Source organism: Gopherus evgoodei, chromosome 14 (genome assembly GCF_007399415.2).
Source record: "Gopherus evgoodei ecotype Sinaloan lineage chromosome 14, rGopEvg1_v1.p, whole genome shotgun sequence".
Classification (NCBI taxonomy): domain Eukaryota; kingdom Metazoa; phylum Chordata; order Testudines; family Testudinidae; genus Gopherus; species Gopherus evgoodei.
The window spans coordinates 11,571,974-11,584,774 of record NC_044335.1 but is presented as its reverse complement, the minus strand read 5'-3'; the positions used below and the strand labels follow the sequence as shown (position 1 = coordinate 11,584,774).

Genomic DNA, 12,801 nt, shown 5'->3' with positions numbered 1-12,801 from the left:
ATCCTCAAAAATATCCCCATGATGTAGGAGCCCCAACTTGGTCATTGTTACCCTCAACATTGTATTAGTAATAGAGGTGGTCAGAAAATGGATTTTTTTCCTCGTGTAAAATTTTGACTTTGTCAAAAAAAAACAAAAAACCCAAAATGAACATTTTTGGCCCAAAACTACTAAAATCCAAAAATTTTGTTTTCAGCTAAAAATGTTTGGGATTTGGTTTTTTGAAGAAAGTTAAACATTTTCAAGGAAACACACACTTTCTACACACTGTGTTCTCTCAAAAACCCAATTTTTCATCAAAAAAAAGTTTTGACAGAAAAATTTGGAACAGCCCTAGTTACTAGCACCAGCTGGTAAATGTAGAAACAATTTGTACAGCGACACAGATAGAGCAGAGGCTTTGTCAGAGCTGGGTCCAGATCTCAGGAGTTTTTGGCTCCTAGTCCTGTACCCAAACTAGATTATTTTTTCTTTCTTTCTCTCTCTTTCAATCTCGTTCCTCTCCATCTCCTCCTAACACCCAAAGTGTCACCAATACGCTCCATTCTGAAGCTTTTTATCACAGGCACTAACACTGACCCGAGCGCATATCTATTTAAAATATTATAACTGATACTAAAACAGGAGGCCTGTGTCTTCACTGGGCTTAAATTAATTCGGGAATATTAACATTCTAACAGGGCCAATCCAAAACTCACTGAAATCAAGGGGAATCTTTGCATGGACTTCAGTGGGAATTGGCTTCTGCTCCAAATACAGCTGTGGAGGAGCACTCCTTTGACAGCTAAGATCTGAGGATTGGGATAATAACAGAGACTTTCATACCCATTGGCCAGAATGGGCTCAGCATGTGTCTGAGAAGGCTGGCCACCTCCATAAGAACGCATGCAAGCTAGCCAGCCAGGAAATAATAAAAGCATAATTATTCATCTGACTATGTATACTGTTGCTAGTATTATTTTTTTTTTTACTGAGCACAGCTTACTTTGGACCTGGCTAAGATCTGGAAGCTATCCATTCCAAGATCTGATATTCAAAACAGGAAGCAGTTTGATATATGCATGTAATACTATAGGCCAAACCAAAATAAACTCCGTCAATGTTTGGCTTTTGGCCAACTTTGCATGTGGTGAGGAAATGTTTTTGGCATTTTGCTTAAGAGTTTTGCAAGGAAACATCTGTGAAATTCTGCAGCAGATGACATGAAATGTTTGATCAAGCTTTGCTTATCTAATGCGTAATCAAGGTTTCATCCAGTCTCCACTGCAAGATGAAATGTGGGTGTCATTATTCCAATGCTGACAGTGCCAAGCAGATGATATTGTTTCTTACAGTGCTGTCACCTATACCATGTCAGTAATCATGTAGCACCGGGGAACTGACACTGTACAATCAGATTTATCACCCCTGTGGGGCCAATGATTATAGGTACAGTGCAGGTCCCCATTTAACACATCCTTTCAGTCTTCAAGGGAAGTTTAATACGTCTCTAGGTTGATTTTTCTTTGTCTGAATCAGGGCATATCCAGTGGGAGACTCTTTAATAAAGCCTTGTGTACACCAGGGCTTTAGCTGGTGTTATAGCTGCACTGGTATAGTTGTATCGGTGCCAGTCCCTTTTGTAGATGTGATGAGTTAATGGGGACTTGTACCAATGCCACTTGCCCAGGTTTCAAACTGGGATATATTGTACTAGTGCCAGCCCCAGTTTAGCTCAGTGCGATATGGTATGGTTTTTACCAGTGTCACTACACTACTGGCTAAAGCCCTAATGTAGACCATTATTCTGATTGGATACCATCATTGAGCCTATTAGCAATTTGTTCTCCAAGAGTGAAAAGCCTAACATTCCATGGGACAGAACAGCTGATTGTCCAGCACAAGGGATTTTGTACCAGCCAAACAGCTGTCCTGTGTTACAATTCCTCTGTAGTATCAACCATGGAGCAAAGACAATAGCTTTCTGGTCTTGCAGTCTAGAGTCCAAAACTCTCCTAGAACTCTCTCTATCAGGATCCTAAAGTCCCACAGAAGAATAAGGACAGGGAGTTGTTACTGTGTGTTGGGCACTGAGTCCATAATTTGAGCCCCTCCATTTGAAGCTCGTCAATAACTATTTTCATTTGATTGCCGTTGTTGTTGTTTGTAGCATTATCCCTAACTCTTCCTTGTAGTGATAGGAAAGGGTTTGAGTTATGAGTCACTAAGAAGGGTGGGGGAGGGGGAATCAGAGGATGGAAAATATAATATCCTGAATACAGAGAGAAGTGAAAAGATGACACATCCCCATGTTCACCAGTTAGATATGTGGTGTATAAGTAGTATGTGATTTTAAATGAACAGCAAACTTACTGTCTTCTCATGGCTTGCAATGATTTTTTCTCTTCCTCCAATCTGAGCGCCACAACTTTTTTCAGCTTCACTTCAAACAGTTCAGCTCCTCTGCATGTGTGAAACAAGCCAGGTCATTCGATAAACACTTCACTGGGCAGCATGCAACTATCTTCACACCACAAAGGGGTTGAAATATACCCAGCTAACCAGAGCATTATCATTCTGGTAAATCGCTGGAGTGACACTTCTATTCCAGTTCTTATTGGTGGATTAAGGTAATTGACAGCAATTACATCATTCTCCGGGCTCTGACTGGTGGGTAAAAAAGAGATTGACATCAGACCTCTGATTCCACCAATAAAAACACAGTTTCAGAAGATTTCAGTGAAGAGTCACTCTGGCAGTGGGATGGATAATTTAGGATAAATCACTCCAGTAGCAATTTGAACAGAGGGAGGGCTTGATAGATATTAAATACCATAGTAAGGGGTGTATTATAAGTGCAGAAACAGACAAGCAGATATAGATAATGGATAAGGGACAACGAGAGAGAAACTTGAAGTGGGATAGGAATGTAGAAAGGGTAAAGGGAATCATCTCCACCTCAAGAAGCTTCTCTTTCATGGACTATGGTGTCCCACAAACTTCCTAATGGAATTATAACCCCACAGTTCAGAGTTGCACATTATTTATTCTAGGTGACATTTTTTTTATGGCACATGCCATATTTTCTATCTCTGCCACTTTCTGGTACTGCCCAAACATAGCTCCTAAACACATGGAGATCTGCTTGTCAACCCCCTCAGGATTCTACTGAAATCCTCAGAACTACAGATGAATGTTATAACTGTCACAAAAGGTCTATCTTCCCCACCCTGCCCATTGTGTGAAGTATGTGGTCATGAAAGTTAGGATTTAAAGCTAGGCTTACCATAGGCCCATCCTCATCTCTTGCCTCACTGACCAGTTTGCTAAGGCATGATCATTGCAATGGAGCCTCAAGCACTTAAAGCATCTGCATCCTTAAGTCACACTCCTGACATGAAACCTTTGCAAGATTTCTGCCCCAACTTGAGTTTGCATCATCACCCAGGACACTACAGAGCCCTGAGTTGTGTTTTAAGCTTCTTGGGGGAGGCGCCATGTCTTGTTTACTTTTTACAGCACGGAGCACATTACCAGTGCTCAGCAAGTAGTAATAATTGTCTGACTGGGTCCCTTGTTTTTGGAACACAAACCTTGGGAGGCTCCCCATCACTCTCCCCAGAAATCCAAATCTCAGAAAGAGCACATTTCTTTACAGAAAGGAGGGGGCCTCCAACTCCTCTCTGCACCACTGAGGACTATTGGTTTAAACTTGTAACATCCAGTGCATGTACCTGGAAGCTAAGATCTTGGCAGCCTTCAGATCTGCCACTACGTAGAGGAAGTAATAGCTCATAAAGACTCTCCGCTGGACCAGCAAGAAAGTGAAACTTATCGCATCCCAAACAATCCCGGCTTCATTTTCAGGGAGCTCGCACTTCTCATCCTCAGGAAGAGCTACACAGGAGAAATCATAGAATCATAGGACTGGAAGGGACCTCGAGAGGTGATCTAGTCCAGTTCCCTGCACTCAGGGCAGGGCTAAGTATTATCTAGACCATCCCTGATAGGTGTTTGTCTCCACTTCAATAAACAGGTCTCTGCTTGCACTGCTAGTGATACAGTGTTTTATTGGCTTTGTAGAAAAAGTGGACTAGACTTTTGCTTATCCTTCAGTAAGAAGGTACGTCCTCTCTTCCTGTTCATTATTTGCTACTTACCCAAGTCATACCCCGGTATAGTACAGAACATGCCAAAGGTCTGTATTAGCCAGCAATGGTTTCTCAGTAACTTATCAAGATAGGCACATGCTCCAATCTACAATCAAAAAGGAGACCGTGAAAAGGCGCAGCAGCATTCTGTTCCTTTGTATTCATTTATCTAAGCTCTAATTGCACTTGCTGTTTTTATCCAAACTGGTATGATAGGTCAGTTTAGTGAGCCTTTCTAGCTGCTGTTCATGAATTAGCTAGAGAAGAGGATTCTCAGGTATCAAACTTTTCTGCCAAAGAAATAGAGAAGATAGGCAGCCCGCAGGAAAGGCCTGTAATTGCGGGAAAGTGCTTTACTCTCTGCTTGCTCTTGGGAGGGCACGCACGTGGAAAGCTGGGGCCGGGCCATTTCACACATCTCTAATGTATAGACTGATCAATTGTCATGAGCAGGAAGCTATTTCTGAAAACTCTTTTACTTTTTCAGTGAATTTAATTTTCATTAAAGGTGCTGCATAAGCAGCCTCGAGAAAGACGTCTTCCTTTCATCCACAGACAAGCTCCAGCACAGACCACAGCTGTGAATGCTTCCCCACCCTCTAGGGCAGTGGTCTCCAAAGTAGGGTGAGCAAGAGGATCCTTGGGGGTGCGCAGCAGGAAGAGCGCTTTTTTTTTTTTTTCTTTTTGTTTCCTCGCCTGGTCAGTTCAGGCGGGAGTCCGAGCGGCTTTTTTTCTTTTTCTTTTTCTTTTTTTTTTTTTTTTTGCTTCAGCAAAAATGGTAGAGCCTGTGCGGCCGGGGATGTTTGCTCAAAAATTTTTACTGATAGGGGTACGCGACTGAAAAAGTTTGGAGACCACTGCTCTAGGGGAAAGAGATATAGGGCCAGATTATTTTTTTGAAATGTGCATAATTGTATTACATAACATTTATCATAATATAGAAGGGCTTACATCAACTGAACTGGAAAAATCAAGCAGGGCCATATTCCAGTCACTGTCACAGAGAGCGTAAGTGGGCTGTGCCCAGGGGAGTTCCACAAATGGGTGGCAAAATACTGCCCCATAGGGCAGTAACAGAGCCACGTGTGTGGCCTCAGGACTCATTAGCCTTCATAGCGGCTGTGTCCCCACCCTGTCATGCATGGAGAGAAAGGCTTTAGCCAGTGAAGCCACTTCATTGCAAAGGCCCTGTCCATGCCCTTCTAACTCCCCAGTCTTCCCCTGAGACTCACCTCCCTTGCACACCACAGCGCCTAAAACCAATTTCACCCACAGCTCTGCAGATGCAGAAAGTGTGGCCCCCTTTCATATGTGCTCCCCATCCTGCTTTCCCCACACAGAGCAGAAGCCCACTGATTCCACTACCAGCTGGCTATTGCTTAGCTGAGGAAATAGAGAGGATGGATGGTCTTGAGATTCAAGCACTGGACTGGGACTCATGAGTTCTGGGTGATGATCCCCACTCTGCCACATGCTACCTGTGTGACCTTGGGAAAGTCACATGAACTCTGTGCCCCTCAGTCTCCCCCATCAGAAAAGTGGGGATTGTAATACTTCCCTTTCTTCTACCTTTTGTCAGTCAAGAACCTCACTGACTTCAAGGATCTGCCCATGAGGAGGTCATCGTAGGATCAGGGTCTTAGCTAGTATGCTCTTGGGGCAGGGACATTTTCCACCATGCATATGTAAATTCCCTAGCCCACTGGGTACCAGATTTCAGCTGGTGACTCTAGGTCCTACTGTAATATTAAAAACAACAAGAGGGCAGATATTTCCCTAATTTTGTGAAAGACAATACATACAGCCAGAAGATTCTTCATCACTATAACTAAGGCAGTGTACGCAATCAAATAGTCCCACAATCTGAGAATAGTCTTGACCGGCTTTAGAAGGAGACTGCTTCCAAAGAGCATAAAGTAGAAACAGGCCATCAGATAGCCCAGACAGAATATGTTGATTCGAGTGGTTCCAGTGATAAAAATCAGGCAGAGCACAAACCAGAAGTGATAGCCAAACACAATCACTTTAGCCATATCCAAATAGGACCTGCGGGAGTGGAAATGAAATGTCAGAGCCGTATCAGGATGATTCTTGTGTCTGCCAACTGGTGGCCATGCACTTAAATATTTAAACCAACAGTGCCCCTGGACTTATGACAGCACCCCCATTGCACCTGCCCATTGTACACCAGCTCAGTCGAAACTAGATCAGTGAACTTTGTGTTCCCCAGGTAGACGTTCCGCAGGGTGAACTGAGATTACAGGCTTGCCCACTCCCTTTGCAAACAGTTATTTTATCTGCCTATTACACTAAATATTAAAGTGGTTCATAAATAGATTGCTGGTTCATACAGAGAAAAGAAAAGAGGCCACTTGCAAAAACTTTCCATGCACTATGAACTTTGCATAGACCCACTCAAGATCTTTTGCTAATGAGCTGAGAAAGGTAACTGGAAATCTATTTTGATCTTTATGCTAGGATATTATAGCCTTCAATTCTCTGATATTATTCCTTCTTGTAATGAAATGACATTTTATTTGGATGCATTGAGGATACTAAAGGCCAGTTACTGTACTATGTAAGACATAGTGAATTCCAACAGAGTGCTAGAGTTTAGCAGCATGTGGGTCAGCTTATAATTTTTAAGGGCGATGGTGATGAACTGTTGGAACAAGCTAGCTAAAGAAGTGGTGGATCCCCCATCTCTTGATGTCTTCAGATAAAGACTGGATGCCCATCTTGAAGCTATGATTTAGTCAAACACAAGTCACTGGGCTCAAGACAGGGGTAAGTGGGTGAAATTCTCTGCCCTGGGTTGCACAGAAAGCCAGACTGGGTGATCTAGTGCTCCCTTCTGCCTTTGAAATCAATTTAATTATTAAAATGTTTGTAACTAAAGATGAGCCCCGCCTCCAAACACCCACAAACTTTGGATTGGATGGGGCCTCTGAGCACAAACCTGGCTCCAGATCCAAACTGCACAGCTGCCATCTACTTCTCTTAAAGGCTTGATAAAATCCTACATCCAAACACCTTCAAAATCCAGATGCCATGTTTCCACTTGCTATACTTGGCCAAAGCAAATCTTGCTGGTTCCTACCTGCAGTGGATAAAGTTTGGCACAGGGCTGTACTGGCTGAGAACAGCTGGATCTAATTCACGGCTGATCTCCACGTTATCTCCTGCCTCTATTCGCACACAAGCCTTATTCTCATCTTTGAATACCTGCCATTGCAGGGAGGCAAAAAGCAGAAGCAGGAAGTCATCTGGGAGGAGACAGGAAAACAGCTTCTTAACAGCTTCAGACAAGACTATTCTGATTATGTTTAATATTATGATGACAATGATTAGTAGTTAGCAGCAGGAATTTCAGACAGTAAAATGCTGCACTGGATGACTGATACTTACACAGGAGAAAACTGGCATCAGGTTTCTTGGCAAAATCAGGCAGATAGAGCCACTTAATGAGATTGGAATGGATTGTCCAGCGAGAGGTTCTCCACAGATAATCTGTAGGCAAAGGGGTTCTTTTCATCACACAAAACATTTAAGCTAATTTCTGACCTTACAGCCTAGAAATGTTCGAGTTGAAGCACACCAGCATTTCTCAAGGGAAATGGCACACGTCTGGATATCCTCCTGATAGCACAGGGTTGGGACTATTGCTACCAATAAAAGTGAGCTCTCATCAGTGCTGAAACAACTAGTGTTGATGCCGTGAGTTCTCCATTGTGAAAACTGCTATTGGGCTTCAGACTGAATAGAGATGGAATTGTCCCGGTGCTCTCTGACCTCTGCTTGTTGTAGCTCAGAGCCAGCTGAACCCAGCTAGTGATTTACAGCTATTTGATCCTCCTGAAATACCTCACCTCATCTGTTTGTCTGCCATTTCCTGGCTGCCCCCACCCCTCCAGTCCCTTGGCTGTATCTGGCATCTCTGGAATCATGGAAAGACTTGGCTCTTCTAATTCTCATAGTTCAGGGAGAGCACATGGGGTGTCACCTATGCTAGCAGGTGAAACCAAGCCAGTCATCTTGATTTGACTGTAGCCTTTTGAAGGAAAAAACCATGGAGAGGAAAAGAGCGAGAGAGAAAAGCTGCAGACAAGAGACTCAATTTTACAGGGATGTATTAATAATCATTGTAATACTAATACAACGTTTGGGTAAGTTTTGGGGGGGTCACCTGACCAGGTAAAGGTGCTTCAGCTTATACAGGTTTAACAGTCTGATCACTGGATGCTTGTGGTGGAGTCTCAAAGAAAAGATAAGCTGGAACACAAGAGAACTAAGAAGAGAGGATGGGTCTCTCCTCTGAGTGGGCAGTAGCCTCTGGGGATTATTGCCCAGTGGTTTTCAGTTGATTTGCTGCAGTTTTGGGGACAGATAATAAGCCCCGAGGAAAGGGCTTTAGAGGACTGAGGCTTGGAGTATTATTTCAATTCCCTGGTTGGTAGAACGTCCCCACTAGCCTACACACCATCACCAGGGACTTCCCCGTTCAGTGTCCCTGTATGTTCTCTTCTCCTTGCAGAGCTGGATGGGATATGGCTCAACAGCCCTCACTGGTCATGTTTCAGGTTATCAGTGACTGCTGGGGCTTTTCTATGTGTTCACTCAACCCCCCACTCAGACAATGCACTGTGTTGCATTTACCTTTGCAGAAAGCAGGAGGGAGGCCAATGCATAGCAAATACTGAAAGGTCATGACACTAGCAAGGAAAGAGCAGTATCTCGGCCAGACCTCAGCCACTGCTTTCCTTCGGCGGCGCTGCAGCAGGTAGATGAGCCAGCAGCCGTGGAGAAGGGCATAGAAATCCATACGCTGCTTAATGACATTCACAGCCATGATGAGACACACCTGAAAGAATGGAATGTTCCAGTGGCAACACTGTCCGTCAAAGCCCATGGTTGCTCAGAAAGCCCTCCTGACCACTTAATTTTTCAAAGGTTACCGCTGCGGGGAGCATTAGCACTTGGCTGTGTGGGAAAGCCGTACTGGTATCAGCTAAGATGTGAATTTAAACCAATATAATTTTAGCACTATAGCCCTGCCATGTGGACATTTTTTTACTCTGGGATAAAAGAGGCTTTTTTCAGTTTATGTCACTTGAGAAGGAGTTTAAACTAATCTGAAAAAGGCGCTCATTCCAGAATAAGAGTGGACATGAGAGTTATCCCAAATAACTATAGTGGTTTAACTGTGTTGGTAAAACTCTGCCATGTAGACAAGGCCATAGTCAATGTTAATAGATTAAAGAAAGGAAAGTTGGTCACTAGGGAATAAAAAATGAAGAGGAAAATTCTGCCTTTCCTTCCACAAGGGTGACTTCCCCTGAACCAATGCTATGAAGGGAAACACTGAGAGAAGCTCATATAGTGAAGAGAATGACTCTGACTTTACAGGGGCCAGATTTTCAAAGGCTGGGGAAGGGATCGTACTCACAAAACAATGCATTCACCTCAAGCTACAGTGAAAACCATCATCAGCATGCAAAAAAAAAGGACCTGCTGACATGTTAAATTGTTTATGGCAGCAATAAAAACTTTCTGATGAACTTCCCCTCCTTATCCTCTGGGAGAGGGAGCACTGCACTCCACCAGGGCACAAGAGCCAGCCGCTGCCACCCCGAAAGGGAGCATGATAAGCCCACAAAGACCAGGCCATAAGTGGCAGGAAGCCTGGATTTCAAAGCAGCCCTCCCCAAACTGAATCCCTGATACTGTAATCTGCTCTCTGGTGTGGCGACCTGGGCAGGGGAGGCTTTAAACTGCAACCCACTCCAACCAGGGAAATGAATCAACTCCTAAGAGCTCTGCGCCTGTGCAAATCTGATCTCACTGATAATTGCTGCCCATATCTGCATGGGAACACATTTTCTAGGGGGAGTCAATGGAGTTGTGCTTGTTTACACCAGAAGGGAATTTATATTCTCCGTTGGTGTGTGTTTTCCACAGGCTTCTTAATGCCTCCGTGAGCTATTGCCGGGGACCAAGTCCAAAGAGGATTGTTCTCCCCTGATATTTGCTCACCTCTAGTCCAAACTTGTAGAAACTGTAGTTGATAAAGTATTTGATACAGCTGAGTAACCCATCATCCAGGTGCTCTCGGGTGATGGTATCAAAAATGATCCCTGTAACAGGTGGTGTCAGCTGGTTTTGAGTCCGGTAGAAGAGCTGGTGGTGATGCACAGTCACTTCTATTACCATTAATGCCAAGATGGTGAGATGGTTCTGCAAGGGAGAATGAAATGGCACCAGATGTTAATGGCATCCTAAATGCAATATTGAGCAACCCACACTGAGAAAGACAAATGGTAGGACAAATGAAGCTTACAACTAAACGGTTGTTCTGAGCTGTGTCTTGTCTGTTACACTGGATGCCAGGGGCTCTGCTTTTGCTATGTTCTGTCAAGTGCCATGTACATTTACGGCACTATAAAAATGTCTCATGAGAATAATAAGTGCTATGAGAAATGAATGATAAATGCTTCTTTTCTCTCCTGGAACACTGCAACATGGTGACTTGAGAAAGATTCTCCCATGGACTTCTCTCCCATAATACTGGAGTAGTAGCTATACTGGATTCAGACCAGTGGCAATTTCAAGGGATAAGATGTTCCTTGAGACGAACAATAATGACTCTTGACGGTATGGAGAATGTTTACTGGTGTCTCATCAGCGTCTGATGCAGAATGAGAAGAAAACCAAGTACAGAAGAATGGCTGAGAAAACCTTCTCATTTTCTTTGGTAGATCTCCTCTCTCTTCCACTTACCCTGTCACCGGTTCTTAATCACATCTTCTCATTAAGATCTAACCAGGATTTATTTTAAATAAATTTTCAAATTCCCATGTTGCTCCCTCTTCCTATTTCAAGCTCCTCTTTCTGCTTGTGCATGTCAAAATCTGACATATCAGCAGAGGGTTTGTGCTGAGCGAAGCTGCTGATTACCCGTTACTCTATTTAGTAATAGTGTCTGAAGACAGCACAATAAGAATCCTACCTTCAGGCAGGGTAAAACATTGTCACCGCACTTCCGTAACCCTCCACACCAATCGGCGGGATCAACAGGAGCGACGTACAACACTGATTTCTGCAACAGCTCATCCAGGCTGTCATGATAGTAGGTTCTGTTCTGGTACAGCCCCTATGGAATGAAGCATGTTTGTCTGAAATACACTCTCAGAAATTAATCCTTCAATAGTAGGGGTAAGCGCAAGTCCTAGTGGCTCCCCTAATGTGTTTAAAGTTTTTTTTTATTTTATTTCTACCAATTTATATCCAGAATGTAATGTGCACACAAATAGAACAGATGCCATCTAATTTAGTGTTTGTGGTAGGCATGGATGATTTTCTATGCCAGAAATTACACTCAAGAGTGCTTGGTATATTTCTTGCTTGGCAACACTCCTATATGCATAGCTATCGTTTATAAATCTTTTAATTTTATAAGCCTACTGACCATTCATTTCTTTGTGCCCAATAAGTAACATGAGAGAGAAGTGATTGAGTAAAGGAAATCAAGTTCCCTAGAGCACTTTGACCTGGTACTGAAACAGGGTATGTTTAATATGCAGCAGGTTCAACATGCACCATGTGTGCATGGCACATTGGAGCACAGTAGATTTACATCCCAGCTTGCCACACATGAAATATTTTTGTAGACATGCCCTCAGTCAAGACTCATGAATCCTGGGTCTGCTACTTGCTGCGTGACCATGGGCAAGTACCTCCTTTTTGCCTCAATTTCCCATTAGTTTGAAGTTCAAATACAAATCAGGTAGCTATCCATCCTGCTGTAATATTTAGGATCCTAATTATTTTGCCCACACAAAAATTTAACCCACCAATTTTGCAGATGTGAAACTGTAGGTATGAATTGTGCCCGCAAAAGGAAGGTCTCTGTTTATCTGCAATAGCCCCCATTCTTTACTATCTTTCAACAAACACGTTTCAAAACTTTCCATTCCCTTTCACATTGCACAGGTGTTTATTAAATGCAAACCTACAAAAGCTTCTCAGGAAAGCTTTGGCTGAGAGAATTGCATTCTTGGGACTATGTTAAATCTTGTCTTGATGTGGCATGGAAGTTGCACATTATTCAAAGATATTCTTGAACTTGAAGAAGGACACTGCTTGCTGGCTGTTCACAGATCTTTGCTGAGTGTGATACACTAAGAACCCCACCTCCTCCCTAGGCTTCAAAGCCTGAACTCTAGTCTCAACATCAAAGCACCATCTATACAGCTATTTTTAGAGGGCCAGAGTGAGTCTGTTGACCCAGGCTGGGAGGTTCACTTTTGCTCGCTCAAGATATATCCCGAGTATTTGCAGAATCAGGACCTGAGTGCTCTAGAATGCTCACCTGCATACAGTTTGAGGAGTAGTTATGTGGCCTGACGAATTTCAGCTGGTACATCATTTTACAGATAACCATCACACAGGACCAAACTGTGCAGATCTTTGATGCATGAGGCCGGAGCTTGGGATAGGGCAGGGCAAACGCCCAAAGGACAAAGAAAGGGTAATTCATCAAAGATACCTAAAGTCATTACAGGAAAAAAATCAGTTGTTTCACTGTAACTGACCTCTTTGCTGGTATGTTTGTGGGTTGAGGAGTTCAGCTTGTGGTATTCGCAACAACACAATACAGAATAACAGATAAACT

General features: G+C 43.3%; 1 protein-coding gene across 1 annotated transcript in view; it reads right to left on the bottom strand.

Annotated features, from left to right (window-relative positions):
- Positions 1 to 12,801, bottom strand: part of LOC115635195 (piezo-type mechanosensitive ion channel component 2-like) — a 59,624-nt gene that overhangs the window by 27,760 nt on the left and 19,063 nt on the right. Inside the window, exons 17-26 of the mRNA XM_030533557.1 lie at positions 12,499 to 12,675; positions 11,137 to 11,268; positions 10,164 to 10,364; positions 8,787 to 8,991; positions 7,539 to 7,640; positions 7,231 to 7,396; positions 5,933 to 6,176; positions 4,140 to 4,236; positions 3,714 to 3,876; positions 2,353 to 2,442 (exon numbers count right to left, since the gene is read on the bottom strand). Coding sequence (XP_030389417.1) covers positions 2,353 to 2,442; positions 3,714 to 3,876; positions 4,140 to 4,236; positions 5,933 to 6,176; positions 7,231 to 7,396; positions 7,539 to 7,640; positions 8,787 to 8,991; positions 10,164 to 10,364; positions 11,137 to 11,268; positions 12,499 to 12,675 — 1,577 coding nt within the window. The remainder of the gene's footprint in view (positions 1 to 2,352; positions 2,443 to 3,713; positions 3,877 to 4,139; positions 4,237 to 5,932; positions 6,177 to 7,230; positions 7,397 to 7,538; positions 7,641 to 8,786; positions 8,992 to 10,163; positions 10,365 to 11,136; positions 11,269 to 12,498; positions 12,676 to 12,801) is intronic.